The sequence below is a fragment of the Saccostrea cucullata genome, unplaced genomic scaffold, assembly GCF_032062105.1.
Source record: "Saccostrea cucullata isolate Sc308-1 unplaced genomic scaffold, CSIRO_AGI_Scuc_v1 ctg491, whole genome shotgun sequence".
In the NCBI taxonomy this organism is placed as follows: Eukaryota; Metazoa; Mollusca; class Bivalvia; order Ostreida; family Ostreidae; genus Saccostrea; species Saccostrea cuccullata.
Window position 1 is genome coordinate 336,609 of NW_026928818.1, and position 15,829 is coordinate 352,437.

The 15,829-nt window shown below is 33.1% G+C and overlaps 3 protein-coding genes across 3 annotated transcripts; 1 reads left to right on the plus strand and 2 right to left on the minus strand.

Moving 5' to 3' along the window:
* Nucleotides 1–1,821: 1,821 nt before the first annotated feature.
* LOC134278797 (countin-1-like) lies at nucleotides 1,822–4,178 on the minus strand. Its single transcript, XM_062761079.1, has 7 exons — nucleotides 4,094–4,178; nucleotides 3,594–3,810; nucleotides 3,259–3,394; nucleotides 2,704–2,816; nucleotides 2,515–2,610; nucleotides 2,229–2,369; nucleotides 1,822–1,950 (listed from the first exon to the last, which is right to left on the minus strand). Exons 1-7 carry the CDS (start codon nucleotides 4,097–4,099, stop codon nucleotides 1,865–1,867), a joined length of 795 nt encoding a protein of 264 aa, XP_062617063.1. The 5' UTR covers nucleotides 4,100–4,178; the 3' UTR covers nucleotides 1,822–1,864.
* A 3,610-nt stretch (nucleotides 4,179–7,788) lies between these two features.
* LOC134278819 (uncharacterized) lies at nucleotides 7,789–12,345 on the plus strand. The gene is made up of 5 exons (XM_062761118.1): nucleotides 7,789–7,932; nucleotides 8,994–9,072; nucleotides 9,247–9,407; nucleotides 9,964–10,089; nucleotides 11,649–12,345. Exons 1-5 carry the CDS (start codon nucleotides 7,789–7,791, stop codon nucleotides 11,811–11,813), a joined length of 675 nt encoding a protein of 224 aa, XP_062617102.1. The 3' UTR covers nucleotides 11,814–12,345.
* On the minus strand, nucleotides 12,332–15,454 carry LOC134278820 (ras-related protein Rab-1A-like). The gene is made up of 7 exons (XM_062761119.1): nucleotides 15,337–15,454; nucleotides 15,152–15,224; nucleotides 14,900–14,947; nucleotides 14,727–14,774; nucleotides 13,699–13,794; nucleotides 13,344–13,475; nucleotides 12,332–13,150 (listed from the first exon to the last, which is right to left on the minus strand). The coding sequence occupies exons 1-7, from the start codon at nucleotides 15,342–15,344 to the stop codon at nucleotides 12,947–12,949; spliced, it is 609 nt and encodes a 202-aa protein (XP_062617103.1). The 5' UTR covers nucleotides 15,345–15,454; the 3' UTR covers nucleotides 12,332–12,946.
* Nucleotides 15,455–15,829: the final 375 nt, after the last annotated feature.

The window sequence follows — 15,829 nt, forward strand, 5'->3', positions numbered from 1 at the left end:
TATTTCTAGCGTATATAAAAAAAAGCGTTTTTGCAATATTAAATATATATAATTCTTAAATTTCTGGAGCTTTTTTGAGAATTGCGCCGTCTGGAGATCTGGTTTCAAGCCAGGACATCACTACACAATCTCTGTGACATGATAAGGTTTCTTATTTAGAAAAGCAAAATATAGTTTGAAATATTGAAACACACACCAAAGACGCATTTGTTAAAAGTAGTACTGTCAAAGTCGGTTCTTTCATACAATATTGAAGAAAAAAGTTTATTTCGGTGGAAGCCCGGGATTGTTCCCCCACCCTAAATCTTCCCCGGCGGCCCTTTTCGTGTTTTTTTTTTGTTTTTTGTTTTTTTGATGGGGTCCTATGACCTATTAGGAGCTTCTAAACCTTTCCACCAATGGAGAGAGGTCAAATAACCGGATACTGGATCGGAAAAAGAACCAGGTAATCGATGACGGATTTGACAGTTCTATGTAATAAACCGTCATCTTGGTGTCCTGTAGCTTTGTTTGTTTGTAAACATCCTGAATACTACAAGACATTCTTGCCGTTGCTTTAGTTCACTTAAGTTCTAATTTAATTTCTCTAAATATAAGTCCTGACTTTTTGCTAATTTATCATACGATTATATTCATCGATATGCCAATGGATATACAGACTAAAGGTTACTTGGAAATTTTACGTGAAGGAAGTTCATATTCACTGCTACCTTTTCCAGATACGAGCATTGTGCCACCGGGACACGAGAACATAAATATAAATGCTAAAAGGTTTAACAATGGACGAAAGTTTTTTCGTGACAATCTTTCTATGAGCGTTTTGGGGTTGTCGTGTACTCTTGTGATAGGATTTAGCATTCCAAACCTTCTGGAACCACTTATGTTCACGAAGAGGTCAAGTTCACCAAAAGCCATTTTACAGCGCTATATGACAACCATACGTCACGTGACATTATGGCATTATGATGATGTTTGGGACCCAAATTCTGCTGCTAGGAAATCCATTGAGATTGTGTACAATCAGCATGTGAATGTAAGAAATCGAATGAAAGAGGAAAATGAAGACACCCAATGCTTCACTCAGTACGACATGAGCCTGGTGCAGCATGCGTTCATACGTTACGCCATCTTGCTATCAGACAAATTAGGTCTTGAATATACCAAAACCGATCTGGAAGATTATGTTTACTTCTGGAGATGGATGGGATATTTCTTGGGAATTCGTGATGAGAATAACATTTGCCTAAATGGGTTAGAAAATGCAAGAGCGACATGTAAAGAACTCGCTGAACACGTGGTATATCCTGCACTGTCAACATCTTCAGAAAATTCCGAGAACATGGCCCAGACCTTTGCTGATGGATTAAGGCTCCTTACATACATTCCCATACAATCAGCCCAGTCGCTCAAGGCGTTTTACTTGGACAGTGACAATGAAGAGAGAGATTTTAAACTCACCATTCTGGACAAATGCAGAGTTCTGTTTTTGAAAAGCGTCGTTCTCATGTTTAAGCACAGTGCTCTATTTCGATTTCTGACGAATAGGTTCACGGAAAGAATTATTTCAGTATCTTGGTTTAGGTCTCAGATTCTTAATTCATAGCTTAGCCTTCAAGAGCACAACTGAATGTACAAAATGTAATGTATTCAATGTACTGTTGACAGTCAATTGTGTTTCTCAGCCATTTATAGAGAAAACTTTTCCCCCATATACATGTATATTCTAAGCAAACAAACAACGGATTTTTATTGATTTTTTTTTTCTGTGAAAAAAAGGTAAAATTTTCACAAAAAGTTGATGTTAAAGTTTTGTATGATTAGTTTGATGATGACGTTTGTTTAAATGACGTTGCCTGTGGATGATTTATCCTGTTAAGGTAAATGTGACTTCAGATGTGTCGTAAATCTGACTGTGAGGGTGCTGACTTCCGCACTCTCCATTGCAGATAACTAAAATGAGAATCGTAAGGATATAGAAAGATGTAAGTCAAATTGAAATAAAAGTATATGCATCAAATTTTTTAGAGCAAATAATTACGAGTCAATGGTGTCATTTGTACTAACATAATCATGCCTTATCTGCAAGTGTGGACAATAGGAAAGTGATAACGTATCAGATGGTGTGACTTTGTAAAAGAAGATTAAGTTATCGAACAAGACTCTACACAGTAAACGTTGACATTTGTTTCTAGTTCTATTCATATTAACTTTAACATATAGGCCCTTACATATTTTAACTGTGTAATTTCCTGGCAGCCATTGTTCACATGGTTGTTGTGTAGGGTCACACTGCGGATCCGGTTCAGCTTTTAGGTTGAACTTTTGTGAGTACTGCCCTGCAGGTTGTTCCTGTGCAAGGAACCCTCCCTCTAAATAAGGAAGACATTTTGTGTGATATATTACTGAAAGCATTTTATTGGTAGGATTATATTTTCATTCATAATTGTCAACTAAACTTCGTTCCTAAAATAACATTGACTCATCAAATGGCGTAAATGTTGTGCATATGCTTACCAACTGGGATCCCGTCAACAGTTTTGCATTCCAAGATTATTTCACCAGTCCCTGTGCCATTTTTAGACTCGTACTCAAGATCAATCTCGAAAACACCTTAATATAATGAAAAGTTATCTTTTATTGTAATATACAAGTATTAGAAGGAAATTTGGGAGTGTTTGAATAGTAATGCTTGATTATTTTTACCCTGTGGTCCTGATGTTGGTGATACAGTCATTGATGTGATTTTAGCGTCGCCATCATCCTTAATAGGACAAGCTTTCAATAACTCGCAGAAGTAGATTGGGTCAAGATCTGCTCTGAAAAGCAGAGAGAAAACAGTTTCATTTTGTAAATTAATAATATTAGTAGTTTGTCTTGGAGTTGAATATCTTAGTTTATCAATTAAGCTTCAAACGTGTCGGGTCTCATTCCCATGGCGATAGATAAAACCCTACCTATTGTACTACATGTTGTAACTGCTTGTGACTTGGGTCCATATTGGTATTATATGATATGAACTCTAGGATTTGATATCTTCATTTTATCTCATACTAAGAAATGCATACTTTCCTCCAAAATTATATTTTGACCAGTAATCATTTTATCCTAATCCATATCAAAATCATGCTCAAAATCAGTATACATGTACATGTACAGTGTGTAGGCTTTACTTCAGCTTATAGATCATATTTGTTTGGTTTCTTTTTTTTTTCAAAGCTTTAATTCATAATTTCCTATATTAAAAAAAATAATTTATACTTCTCGACAAGTTTAACGAATTCTTCTACTCCAACAATATCGCATAGAATATTACAGACGGCACCAAGGGCTTGACTTCCTGTTTTCTGCGCAAGTGCGTTGCAAAGAGCTCCGCATGTGCCAACAACACCGCTTTCTACAAGCATTGCAAGAAAGCCCATACATTAAGGACGATAAACTAAAGAATTGAAAGAATTTGTGATTTGTACATGTGTATTGAAAAAAATAGTATACTCGGTAAAAAGTAAAATTTAATGTAATTTTTTAAGATCTGGAAAAGTGAGTCAAAAGTTTTATTATTTGCATGCATCAAAAGATCTATCAGCAAGACTTACGAAGAATAATGTTCAGAAGAATGTCTATGGTTTGACTGGTGAAGTTGATGCACGTAGGGCAAAGGTCAACGCCCACTTTTGTTGCCTGGGAGTTGATGCGGGTCATTGATACCTTACGGAAATACGTGGTTTTGTGTGTGTTGACTGGGGTTCCATTGAGGAGAGTTGCTGCAAAAGCTTCCGTCAAAAGGAGACCACATATCACAAACACAGTGCCCTAGAGTGGGAAAAATAATTGTTTTACTTCATACATGTATAATACTTTGGTTGTTCCAGACTCGACATGCAATGCTTCCGTCAAAAGAAAAACTCAAACACAGTCCCCTAAAGTGGGAGAAATAATAACTTTATGCAAAGTTTTTGGTTCTTTCAGACTATGCATATATGTGCCTTAAACTAACTTAAAGTATTCTATTATAATATAAAAATGTAAAATTGGGGAGAAAATGAAAATTCCATTAGCATTTGTGTCTTATTGTTTGACCTGTGTCATACTGTACCTTCATCGTGGTGGACGCCTGACTGAGATTCTATACTTCGTGTGAATTTGGACAAAACGCAGATCTGATTATAAGACAGGGATTATGGTGAGCTGGCGGAGGAATAAATTAGGCCCTCTGAGGACACGATTTTTTTTTCAAATGGGCATTATAATACCGAAATTAGGTTTGATGCCAAGAAAATAAGGTGAATGAAGACAAAGTAAATGACGTAGAAAAAATCTTGTCAAAAACTTTTAAAACTGGTTAGTTGAAACACATTTATTTCTGTATTGTTTTTCTCAGTGGAAAAAATATTTTTGAATGTTGTTTTGTCTAAGAAAACGTCCAGTAAGTCAACTTATTGTTTTTACTATCTTTAAACAAGAAGATTCACTGGTATAGCTCCCTGTTCGAAAACCCTAGATTGCTCAAGAGGGATCATTTCAAACTATAAATCCAGTCACAATGTCCAGGGAACTTCTCCTGTGAATGCCAGTTGCAAATCGTTTGGTTTTTATGTACAAATCAAAAGGTCTGTTATCTCCTGTCATTTAGGGAAGATTTATTTTTACTTCAGACTTTTACTTAAACACCATAGATTTTAAATTTGTACGTGTTCCTTGTTCTGCAAAGATGCAGCAAACATCAAATATGTGTAAAGATACACATACTCATTATGAAGAAATGAAATATGACAAATTTCTAGTCAATCTTTGCAGAGCTGCCAGAGCACTTCTCGCAAAAGTTCACTGGAGAACTGTCTAAGCAGTGCAACAGTAGGTTGGGCATCGCGCAAAATGCAGATGGGTGTATATATAAAACATTATGTGTATGTATATAAAACATGTGTCAAAACATTTGGTGTTCGCCAAAGGCAAGATCATAATAGACATGGACTTAAATTTGTTTATACTACCTCCATCATACCCCGTTAAGGACAAGGACTACACGGTGATTTTGGCGCTCGGCAGGGGATGCTTACTCCTTCATGACATCTGATCCAACTTCCGATGTTTCAGAGGTCAATATTTGCTCTGCTCTTGGTTTGTATTATTTAAATGAACTTTAGAATATGAATGCTGTTCGTTATCTCCATAAATTTCACTCGATCTAAGAATCAATGGTTAGTTATTGTCATAAATTCAAATTCAAATTTCAGGCCTAAAAGCATGTACCATCAAAAATTTATGTGTACAGTTTTATTGAAAATCATTTCATCTACGCTTTGCCATAGGTTTTTCTTATCAGATTATAGAGATCTTTGGAAAATTCTTGACCTAAGAAAGCCATATATAGATTGTATGTTGCCCTATTCTTTATTTATATTAAAGGTTAATGAAAATAAACTTTTCCAGTAAATGTGTAGTGGAAACTATACAGGTTTTTCAGTCTTTCGAATAAAATCCTCTTCAAAAATGATAGGATACTTCATGTTGAAATATATTGATATTCATTTGCAACGTTTAATTCCAAATAAGATACTGCTTGATAGTTTATTTAATTACTGAATTGACGAGATTTGTATAATGATCACTGAATGCATCATCAAATTAGCAAAAGTCCAAGTTGTGAATGTGTTTAGCCTGGAACCGATTTCATTATTCCATTGTCTATCGGCAAAACTATCTCGTTGACCATGACCTTTGAGAAGTGCCATTGCTTCTAGAATTAAACACAATTTCAAGATATAGTCAACCACTTGTTAGTTATATCTAGTATAGTTTATCTCCAACTGGTATTATAAATTATATCCTCAAAAAGAGCCCAAAGGAAGTCTATGGTTGAAGTGATCAATACGGTATCTTTTCCCTGGACCCATTATTATTTTCTTTTTTTGGGGGGGGGGGGGCATAATTTGGCACTGTTTCGTCTATAAAATTTATTGCGCATTTGGACAAATAAATCTAGCCCTTTCAAATATTTCTATGTGTTTGGATATAGAGATCTGTCTTCTTATTGGCTTATAAAGACGTTATATAACATTGTAAGCTTTTCTCTGTTTCTGGGCAATCTATAACCGAATAACTAAGCAAACTCGGGAAACAAGGTTTACAACAGCCTCATGTTGATTATTAAGATTCTGTGGAAAGACTGCATTTTAGACAACATTTTTTTTTTAACCCTGCAGTGATATTACAGCTAGGTTGTAAGATTAAACATACTTAACATTCCAGAGTATTTTACCCTGTATATAGTGAAACGCACCAAACTTGCAGACTTGCCATAGCCATAACCACAGAACAGCTTACTCGGACAGACAGATACCAACGAGTATGCTTCGTTTTTGTCAGCATTTTTTGCAAATCACATAGCTAGTGCTACAATTCTCCAGAACTTTACATGTAGTGAACAAAGATACAAATATCTTAATCTGACAATGTCTAGATGTATATGCTCATTAAATAACCATTTATGTGCATGTAAAATTTTGTTATCTTGAATATTGGAGGTCTTATTTCCGAAAGGAAAGAAATTGGGTTGCATGATTTTTTCACTATAAGTAATGGGGGTATTAATTTCGATCTGTCTGTCCGCCCGTGACCATGATGACGAGTCTATCTATCTGTCCGTCTGTCAAACTTTCGTTTGGAACCTCGCAATATCTCGAGAAACCTAGCTTTTGCTATGAAATTTTACATATTAATTAAACATCTCATTGTGATCTAAGGAAGGTGCCTAATGATTTTGATGTTAAAAGGTCAAAGTTGAAGGTCATAAATTCATAACTTCCGTCTGTTTTAGATCTAATACTTTTGTTTCCGCGCTACTCCAAGCTTTTGCAATGAAATTTTATACCATAACTCATTACTAGTAAGTATATGCATGGTCCTTACCCCTCCTATAAATTGTCCTGTAGACACTTCTATTATTTTTTCATTCTCTATCCAGAGTTGTCATTCTCGCTTCGCTCCCACATACATGTTGTGAGCGTAGCGGAAGAAACTCTGGATAGAGAATGTTATCTTTTGTCTATTTAACTGCCTATGCCATTGACGTCTCATTTGCATTAAGACGAAACAATAAGCGTAAGACTTATCTAATTAAAAAGAATGCGGGTGGTTTCGCTCCGATTACGTGTTCGCGCCGAGTGGTTTCGCACCGATCACTTGTTCGCGCCGAGTGGATTCGCCCCTTATGTATATTATATATATTAGCTTTGAAGTTTTCAAGAATTTCTATCTGTATGAGTGCTTAAAATGAAGAATATTATTCTATTTTCTAATTACTTATGTGTCTGCATGCAAAGATTGATTGCCTTTGAAGTTTCCTTCTTCTACATAATTTAATATTGTAAATCAACTGAAAAACAATGACAGCCTTCATTGAAAAATCAACGCGATTTGTGAAATAAATATATATATTTTAATATCCAGTCCTAAACTATTCCAAATTAGACGTTCAAATCTGTTCAAATAGTCATAATTTGGCTACAAATGGCCTCACTAAAAGTATTAACACTAATTGGATAATTATCCAACATAACACGACATTAACGCTTGGGGTTAATTAATTAATTACAAGTAATTACAGGTAATCGGGGGGAAGGGAAGCCATTCTGTATACCATCCATATCTTACCTGTAGATAAACGGGGCGAAACCACTCGGCGCGATACCACTCGGCGCGAACACGTAATCGGCGCGAAACCACCCTACACCATTAAAAAAAATGTATCATGCGCATGCGTACTGGAAAAGTGCGAAATTTTAAAAAATGGCCGAGCGTATTCGGTGCCGAAGTCGTCGATCAACCGAAAATCTGTTTGTTATGATAGAAGAAAGTGTGTCAAAATCATTCCAAGACTGTGAAGACATTGACATTAACGAAAAACAAAGAGTTTTTGAGCGTTTTAAAGAGGTATTTAACGATTTTCTTTTTGTTATTGTTATGGAAAGTTTGTTTTTATACATAATACAGGTGTAGGTTGGAAACTATTCCCCTACAGTGAAATCAACTTGCTAGAATGCGATTATCCCTCTTCAGTGGAAGAATAAACGTTTTATTAAACATGTTTTTTGTTGATTGATAACAAATTTATCATAAATCTGGAACTATATAATATTAGTATACAAGAATTTAAAATGTGTTGGCATTGAAAAGTGAATATCCTACAAAAAATTGACAACAATAATTTCAGACAATCAATTCTGCATGTGAGAACTGAAAACTGAAATCAAATATTAGCCATAGATTTGTATTGAAAATGTTATAAAAATTACAGTTGTATATATGTTTTTAAATCATAGTTTCACTTGACATTAATCAAAGGGGCATTTGCTCTGTTCTCAAGTCCCCATATAAAAATACACACGGGAAAAATCGAAAGTAGCACAGAATTTTTAAACAAAGATAAAAAAAAAAAACAACTACTTGACTCTTGAGAAAAGTTACACAAACCCTTAAATGCAATAGATAGTTTTCGATAGGCCTTGAAAAGCGAAATACCTCAAAAAATTGGCCGCCATATTGGAGGTCAATCAGTGATTTTCCCTCTTTGTCTTACCAAGTTTAAGAAAATATAGCAGAAATATTTGGTGGAAAATCTTTATCAAATAATTTTTTTTAAATATAGGAGGCTTCCAAAAATTTATATACTTCAGAAAAATAATGATTTCTAATTCAAAATAGCAAATATAAAAATTTTAAATTGGTTGAACAATGAAGGAATATGAGCATTTGGACCTCCAGTATGGCGGCCAACGGGAAGTAACTCTTGGTCAATCGAAAACTATCTATAGCACAAATTAATACTTATCCAGGCTAAAATGTTCCAATCCAACATAAATAGCTTTAATCCAACTAAAACCCCATGCAGCTTTTCTGCACAGTGGGGAGCTTTTCTCCCGAAGGTGTGTTCTATGGACATTTTTCTACATTACTTTTTTTATTGACTTACTTTTCATCTTTTTTTTTTCTAGATATACTTTGGCAGTCTCAAGAGTAACATTGTTATTGATGGAGTAGGATGGGAAGAAACAAATTGTGATGAAACAGCAGGTAAAAACTTATGGAGCATTTGTAGCTAAACATATCAAATTATAAAGAAAAAGATGCTTATATCAATATCTTGTGATAGCAAGGAAATTTGAAATATAATATTTTACAATCTACTTATCATGGAGTTTCTAATTTACTGAAAATCATGAATAAAATGAATTGATTACTTTTCAGAATTCAAACCCATTGATATGGAGAAAAAGAAATACGTTGACACCACACTGGTGGAGTTGGTGGATGATTCAACTGTCAGAGTAAGCAGTCGACGAAAGAAGTATCCGTCAAAGCTTACCATAAACTGCCGGAAGATGTTGGAAGCTCAAACAGTTCAGTGTGTGAGTAAAACTTATTAGTAAATTCACATTCTCTAACTATAATAAATGCACGCATAAATATTTTGAGCTCTTGAATTTAAACCAAAGATTCTTTACGTGAAGAGTCACATTCTTTCTCTATTTGGGGCCAAAAATAAGGGGTCAATAATTCAAATTAAAAAAAAGATATGTACACAAAAAATCTGTTTCATTAGAATAAAGTCTGTAAAATTAAGAAGTCCTTCAAAATAAGGGAGTGAGACTTTAAAACTGCAAATACTATCATTTCTCCAGTAAGCCTTATCCACTTGAATGTTACATGCATAATAAAACTATTCAGCTTATTCTGTTCATTTTTACAAAAATCGACACAACCTTACGAATTTATCAGATTTAATTTACATTGTATATCTTCTAGTTAAACTAGCAAAAATACAGCAGAACCTCGTGTCATAATAATAGGAATTTTTATGCTGTGAAATCTCATTCAGAAATTATAAGTTTTGAATATAGGATATAATTTATTTTATAGATATTGTGAATGCAAGATATAATTTATTCCTCTTTTCATTTAAAGGTCAAAAGAAAGTTTCAGCTTCCTACTATGAAAGTATGCAACCATACAGTAGCAGAGAAGGTAGTCGACCCTTTAAGAATGGAGAATATAGCAGAATCCTGCAAAGATTTGGCAACACAAATTAAGGTATTGCTTTGTCCAATAAATATAATGTTTTATGAAAAAGAAATTTATAGATTGATTGACTGTGTATATTAATTAAATTTCTTAATTAGGGCCCCGCAAGGATTTGCGTGTGCCCTATAGTAATCACTCTGTCCGTCTGTCATTCTTCTGTCCACAAATTTTCTGTTTTTTCCTAATAACTTTTTTTATAGTAGCCCAATTAATTTCAAATTTGGTATGGTAGTTCAGTAGGCAGAAAGACATATTTTGATGCCAAGTTTGTTTTTCTGTGTCCTCTGGTTGGAGCTGGGTTGGTGGGGTAGATTCCTTAACTTTATATAAGAATATATAAGAATGAATTGGCAAAGAAAGATAACTTCTGAAAATGTTCCCATTGTAAACTGAATACTGCAATGAATGAGTCCCTTGGGATTAATTAGCTCTCCTCCTGAAGGAAATCCAAAGCATTATCTTTATCTGTCACATTGAGATTAATTACCACCTCTGTCTGCAGATGAAGTTTGTTTTGAAGTTAGTCAATTTTGAATGCTATGAACACTCTGAAATTTGGATTTAAGTATACATGTTTATACTTTATATTTGTTGAAATACCCTACATAATGAGTTCTGATTTCATTGAATTATAAAAACAAGAAATAGATTAAAGTAGATATATTTTTTTTATTTTTTATTTATTTATTTTTTTATGTTAATTCAAGAATATTATTAATTTTCAAAGTAGTAGGATAAAAACCTCATTCTATCATTACTGAAAAAGTTCTTATTGTAAATTTAGAAGAAAATGTTGAGAGAGAATAATAATCCCTTGGGATTAATTATCTAACCTGCTGCAGAAAATTTATAAGGCTTATCTTTATCTGTCACTTTAAGATTAATGAAAACCTTTGTCTGCAACTGCTGTTTGTTTTGAAGTTAAGGTCAAGCCTTCATGATATGTATTTGCATTCATAGAAGGCTGGCATATTTTATATAACACAAGCTTCATTATTGTTTAAATATACATTCAATGCTGAGTTGTTCTTTACTGCCATATGTAAATACAAGAATATTATTTACAGGTTTTTGCATATTCAGGAATTATCTTGAAATTTTAAGAATACAGTTGATGTTTCTTATTCTTCATATATTTTTGAATAATTTTATAAACTGCACCCTTATAATTCTACCCAATGGCGGGGCCCTTGCTGACTGGTCAGTTTTCTAGTTGGAATTATTATTTTATATAAAGTAAATATTTTGATAACTGGTTAAAAATGATATGTAGGAGAAAATAATTTGTTTCTCCGACTGCAAATTTTAAATGAACTTTTGTATATAAATGTTATAAACAGATTGTAAAAAAAGTTTTTTTTTAATATATATAATCTATCAGTTGGAACTATCATGCAATGCATTGGGCATTGCATCAGATGAGGTCAATGTTAACAGAATTTTTTACTAGATAAAAGCCTTGTCCTTTTTGTTATACAAGCAGCTTGCACATGCATTGATCACTCATGAGGAATAGTTTCCTACCTATATGGCATCCTTATTCATATTTATTTCTTCTAATATTTCAGACTATTCCTGATGCCCTCATCAAAACAGACAGACTGAAGAAATCAACGGAAATGTTCGAGAACCACAAAATGACTCTGCCCAATGGCGTCTTGTTTAATGACAGTGTAGTGATTCCTCCCGAGGAACCCTCCCTTCAGAGCCGGCTTCTGGTACAGCTACAGTAGGGGGATAGTCAAGCTACTGCTTGTGTTACCCATAGGTCCCATGTTGAAAAGTCTGTTATTTACTGGTTTTGTTTTAACATTGTTTTCTCTTTTTTACCAGTATTTTAAAGAAACTAGTGCATTACAATGAAAAAGAAATTATTTACTGTAAGATTTTTAAATGTACATATATGTAAATATGTAGTGGTATATTAGAGTTGCTGATATTATTTTGTTTTGTATAAAATCTGTCTTTTTGTACTCAAATGAAGTATAGTATAAAGTGTGTAAAGTTATACAGATAATTAGTTACATTAGAAGCATGACTTGTCTGTAGAATTGTTATTGCTTGTTCGAGATGCCTCTAATGCTGCATTATTAGGCTACTCTGGTCAGTATTTTTTTTATGTTTAAAAATTTATTTTTCTTTATCTTACTTTCATCAGATAAGTTTTCCCACTTTATGTTATTCATTATTGCATTATAGCAGCAGTAGCCCATTCTTCCATCTCCCATTTACACACAAGAAAATGTAAAGCTGATTTCATCATGATTTCATTTCCACAGTACATAATATGAAGAATTTACATGTGCATTTTATCCAAGGAAAAATTTTTCTTATTTTATCTAGGCTAAGTAAATTTGAACATCATGCTTTGTCACAGTTGGATTGTCCATTCCTTTGTAACAGTACTTAGGCATCAAAAATTGTTTTAAAAGACAATAATGTCATAATATACATGAATGTAAACCCTGGTAGTTATACAAAATGTATACTTTCTTCATTTCTTTACTGATGCTGCCTAAGATTTTATAAATGTATATATGAAGAAGTCTATGAAACATTTGGTTGGTAATAAGAAAATGTGAATGTTTTGCATGTAGTATTGCACAGTTAATAACATAACAAATGTCAGCAAACAAATGTCAACAAACAAATGTCTATGTACATTATCACAGTATAGCTATAAACACACTTCCAGTCAACATGGCGTTGTTTTTGTTGTTTTCTTTCCAAGTAGGAGACTTGCAGAGGAAAATTATCAGTCTGAGTGATTTTTCCCCAAAAGGGAGACAACTCTGCCAACATCTCTTGAAGAAGTGCTTGGTCTGACTGATTCCATTTGTAAATCAATTACAGATTCAGTGTAAATTTAGCTACAGAAACAGTTTTCTTTTTTGACTGACTTCCTGTTAATGTTGATGTTAATAGTTGGTGTATCGTCTCGTATAGGAGTTCTTCCATTGTCACTCAGATCTTTGAGGTGAGATGCCATGGATTCAAACAGTTGTTCTACATTGTTGGATGTTTTGGCACTTGTTTCTATCACAGGAATATTATGCTGGTCTGCAAAGTTCTGAAAGAATGAAATATAACTAATTTTAAATTGTTTGGGTGCTTAAATATGAATGCTTGAAATTTTTCCCTAGAGTGGATATTTTTTGAGTACCACTGAATAAATGAGTAAAGCAATGAATGGAAATTTTCCAAAGGATTGGTATTTCCTGAGTACCACTAAATAACTTGGTAAAGCAAACATTAAGTAATACCTTTGCCTCTGTATAATTGACCACTCTTTTGGGCTGTAAGTCGGCCTTATTCCCTACCAGCACCTTGTTAACTCTCTTGTTGGAATAATTCTCTACATCTTCCAGCCATTTAGACACATTTTGAAAAGATTCCTTAAACAGAACAAAATGGAAATACGGGTACATATTTCAACTACCGGGTATATTGTCTGCTAATTGAGGATCAAGATTATGTTTGAATACAACAGACCAGGAAGTTTTAAATTTTTTATTTAAAAATTTACATTGAAAGAGTGTGTTTTCCCAAAGTTAAGCTTAAAGTTGAATATTAAAAAGGAATAATGTTAAAGAATGTCATTCCATTTGGAAATACTACCTTGTCCGTGATGTCATAAACCACTAATATTCCGTCGGCGTTCCTGTAGTAAGCTGTGGTGATGGTCTTAAAACGTTCCTGTCCCGCTGTATCCCACTGAAATAATAAAGTGATAGATACTGTCTAATAAAACGAAATGATGTCCACTTCTACTTATAAACTTAAACTCTTTAGGCAAAGAGTTCTCTATTTTTCTGAAAGTTAGCGGGGGGAGGGGGGTAGGGCTGTATCAATATATCGATACGTATCGATATTCAAGAATAATATCGTATCGAAAAATAACTTCCAATACGTTTCAGACAAACATTTTTTCTTTTAATTCTGTTTATAAGAAAAGAATTTCAATCACCAAAGATTATATTTCACTTTTTTGGAATTAAAACTGTTCAATAATTATATAATTTGTAAGGAAATAACATTTTTTTTTATATAAATTATTACAAAATATAAAGAGAAATTTATTTCAACATGTTGATTTTACTGTCATCAAAAGTTTTAATTTGAAGTACTATTTATAAAGACAATGAGACAAGAACTATAAAATGGGTAATAAAACACTTAATTGTTATGAAATTTATGCATTAAAATGATTTAGAAGCCTTTTCTGATGGACTTGTTTTAGAATCCACTATATCGTATATCGTGTCGTATCGAAATTGTTGGCTCAATACACAGCTAGGGGAGGGGGGGGTGAATTAGAAAGCATTATTATTGTAACGAAAATTTAAAGTGATGATGTCAATTTTCGTCATATTATGTTTAAGATTTTCAAGATCCACAATATATACACAAAAAAAATTACATGCGTAATTTGTCAAACTATAAGTCATTCACAAAATTATTTACTACTAGAGTATATAATTTCTATAATTATTAAACATTCACGATTTCTTTGGGAATTATTCATGCAGGGAAAATAATGTCACCATTTGAGACAATTTTTCCGTTTACGTACAAACATTTGATGACTACAACAAATATAATGAGTACTAGTATTTATCTGGATATAATCTAAATATTGTACTTACTATCTGTAAACGCACTGTTTTCCCGTCAATTTCAAGTGTCCGGATTTTCTACAATAGTTTTATTGTATTGAGAATTTGAACTGTATTTTTAAAGGTTCGTGTATTTATTAAAACTGATGAACTAGGAAGGTAATATAAGTAATTAAGTATACAGTGTTTGTATGTATACTTACAAAGTCTACACCGATTGTGCTGATATAAGTCTCTGTAAACGATTCATCCTGAAAGAAAAAAATGTAGATATTACTAGTACATGTATACCTATAAATGGGGGAAAAACTTTTACAAACTTTAACTAGAAATGATATATAATTTTTTTTCTTTATAATTGTAATTTAGACTCAACTTAAAAAAAAATTAAAATAGGTAAATGCATGAAACCGAGTCCAAACATTTTTACATTTACTGCATTTCAACCAACTTACCGTGAATTTCAGCATTAAACTAGACTTCCCAACACCGGAATCCCCAATAAGCAAGATTTTGAAAACATAATCACTGAAAAAAAAATCATTCAGCATTAATTTCCAGTCTGACCAGAGATTAAATTTTTTTCTTAATCATTTGTCTTAATTATTTGAGTAGAACAGTCATATAAATGACAACCCACCTGTCCATTTCGGCGGTTTTAAAGTTTATGTTGTTAAATGCCACACGACGGTTTGTTTATATACTATGTACATACAAGAAGACTAAAACACGCTGGAAGTATTGAGCTGTTCTATCACATCTATATTTAGCCAGCAGTGAATCATTGAACGCTGGGATTTTCGTCTAGTATGGATTTTAAATAAATATTAAAATATCATAACCAATAAGAGAGTTAATTGGGTGTGACGTTAACTGTTAATAAGATGGGATTTGACTACAAGCACTTGACTGTAAGGGTGGTTTATCCCCACCCCATCCCTTCCACACACGTGAGAATTTGATAAAAACACAAAACCTGATCGAATATTTTCTAGCATTTGATGCATATATATTCTAATATCATTTCCCAATTATGTTACGGTTTTAAGATTGTCCCTCCACCAATCAATATACCCCCATACTTGATTGACTGAACAATTCAAAAGTACTAATTATCAGCGAATTGGTTTTTT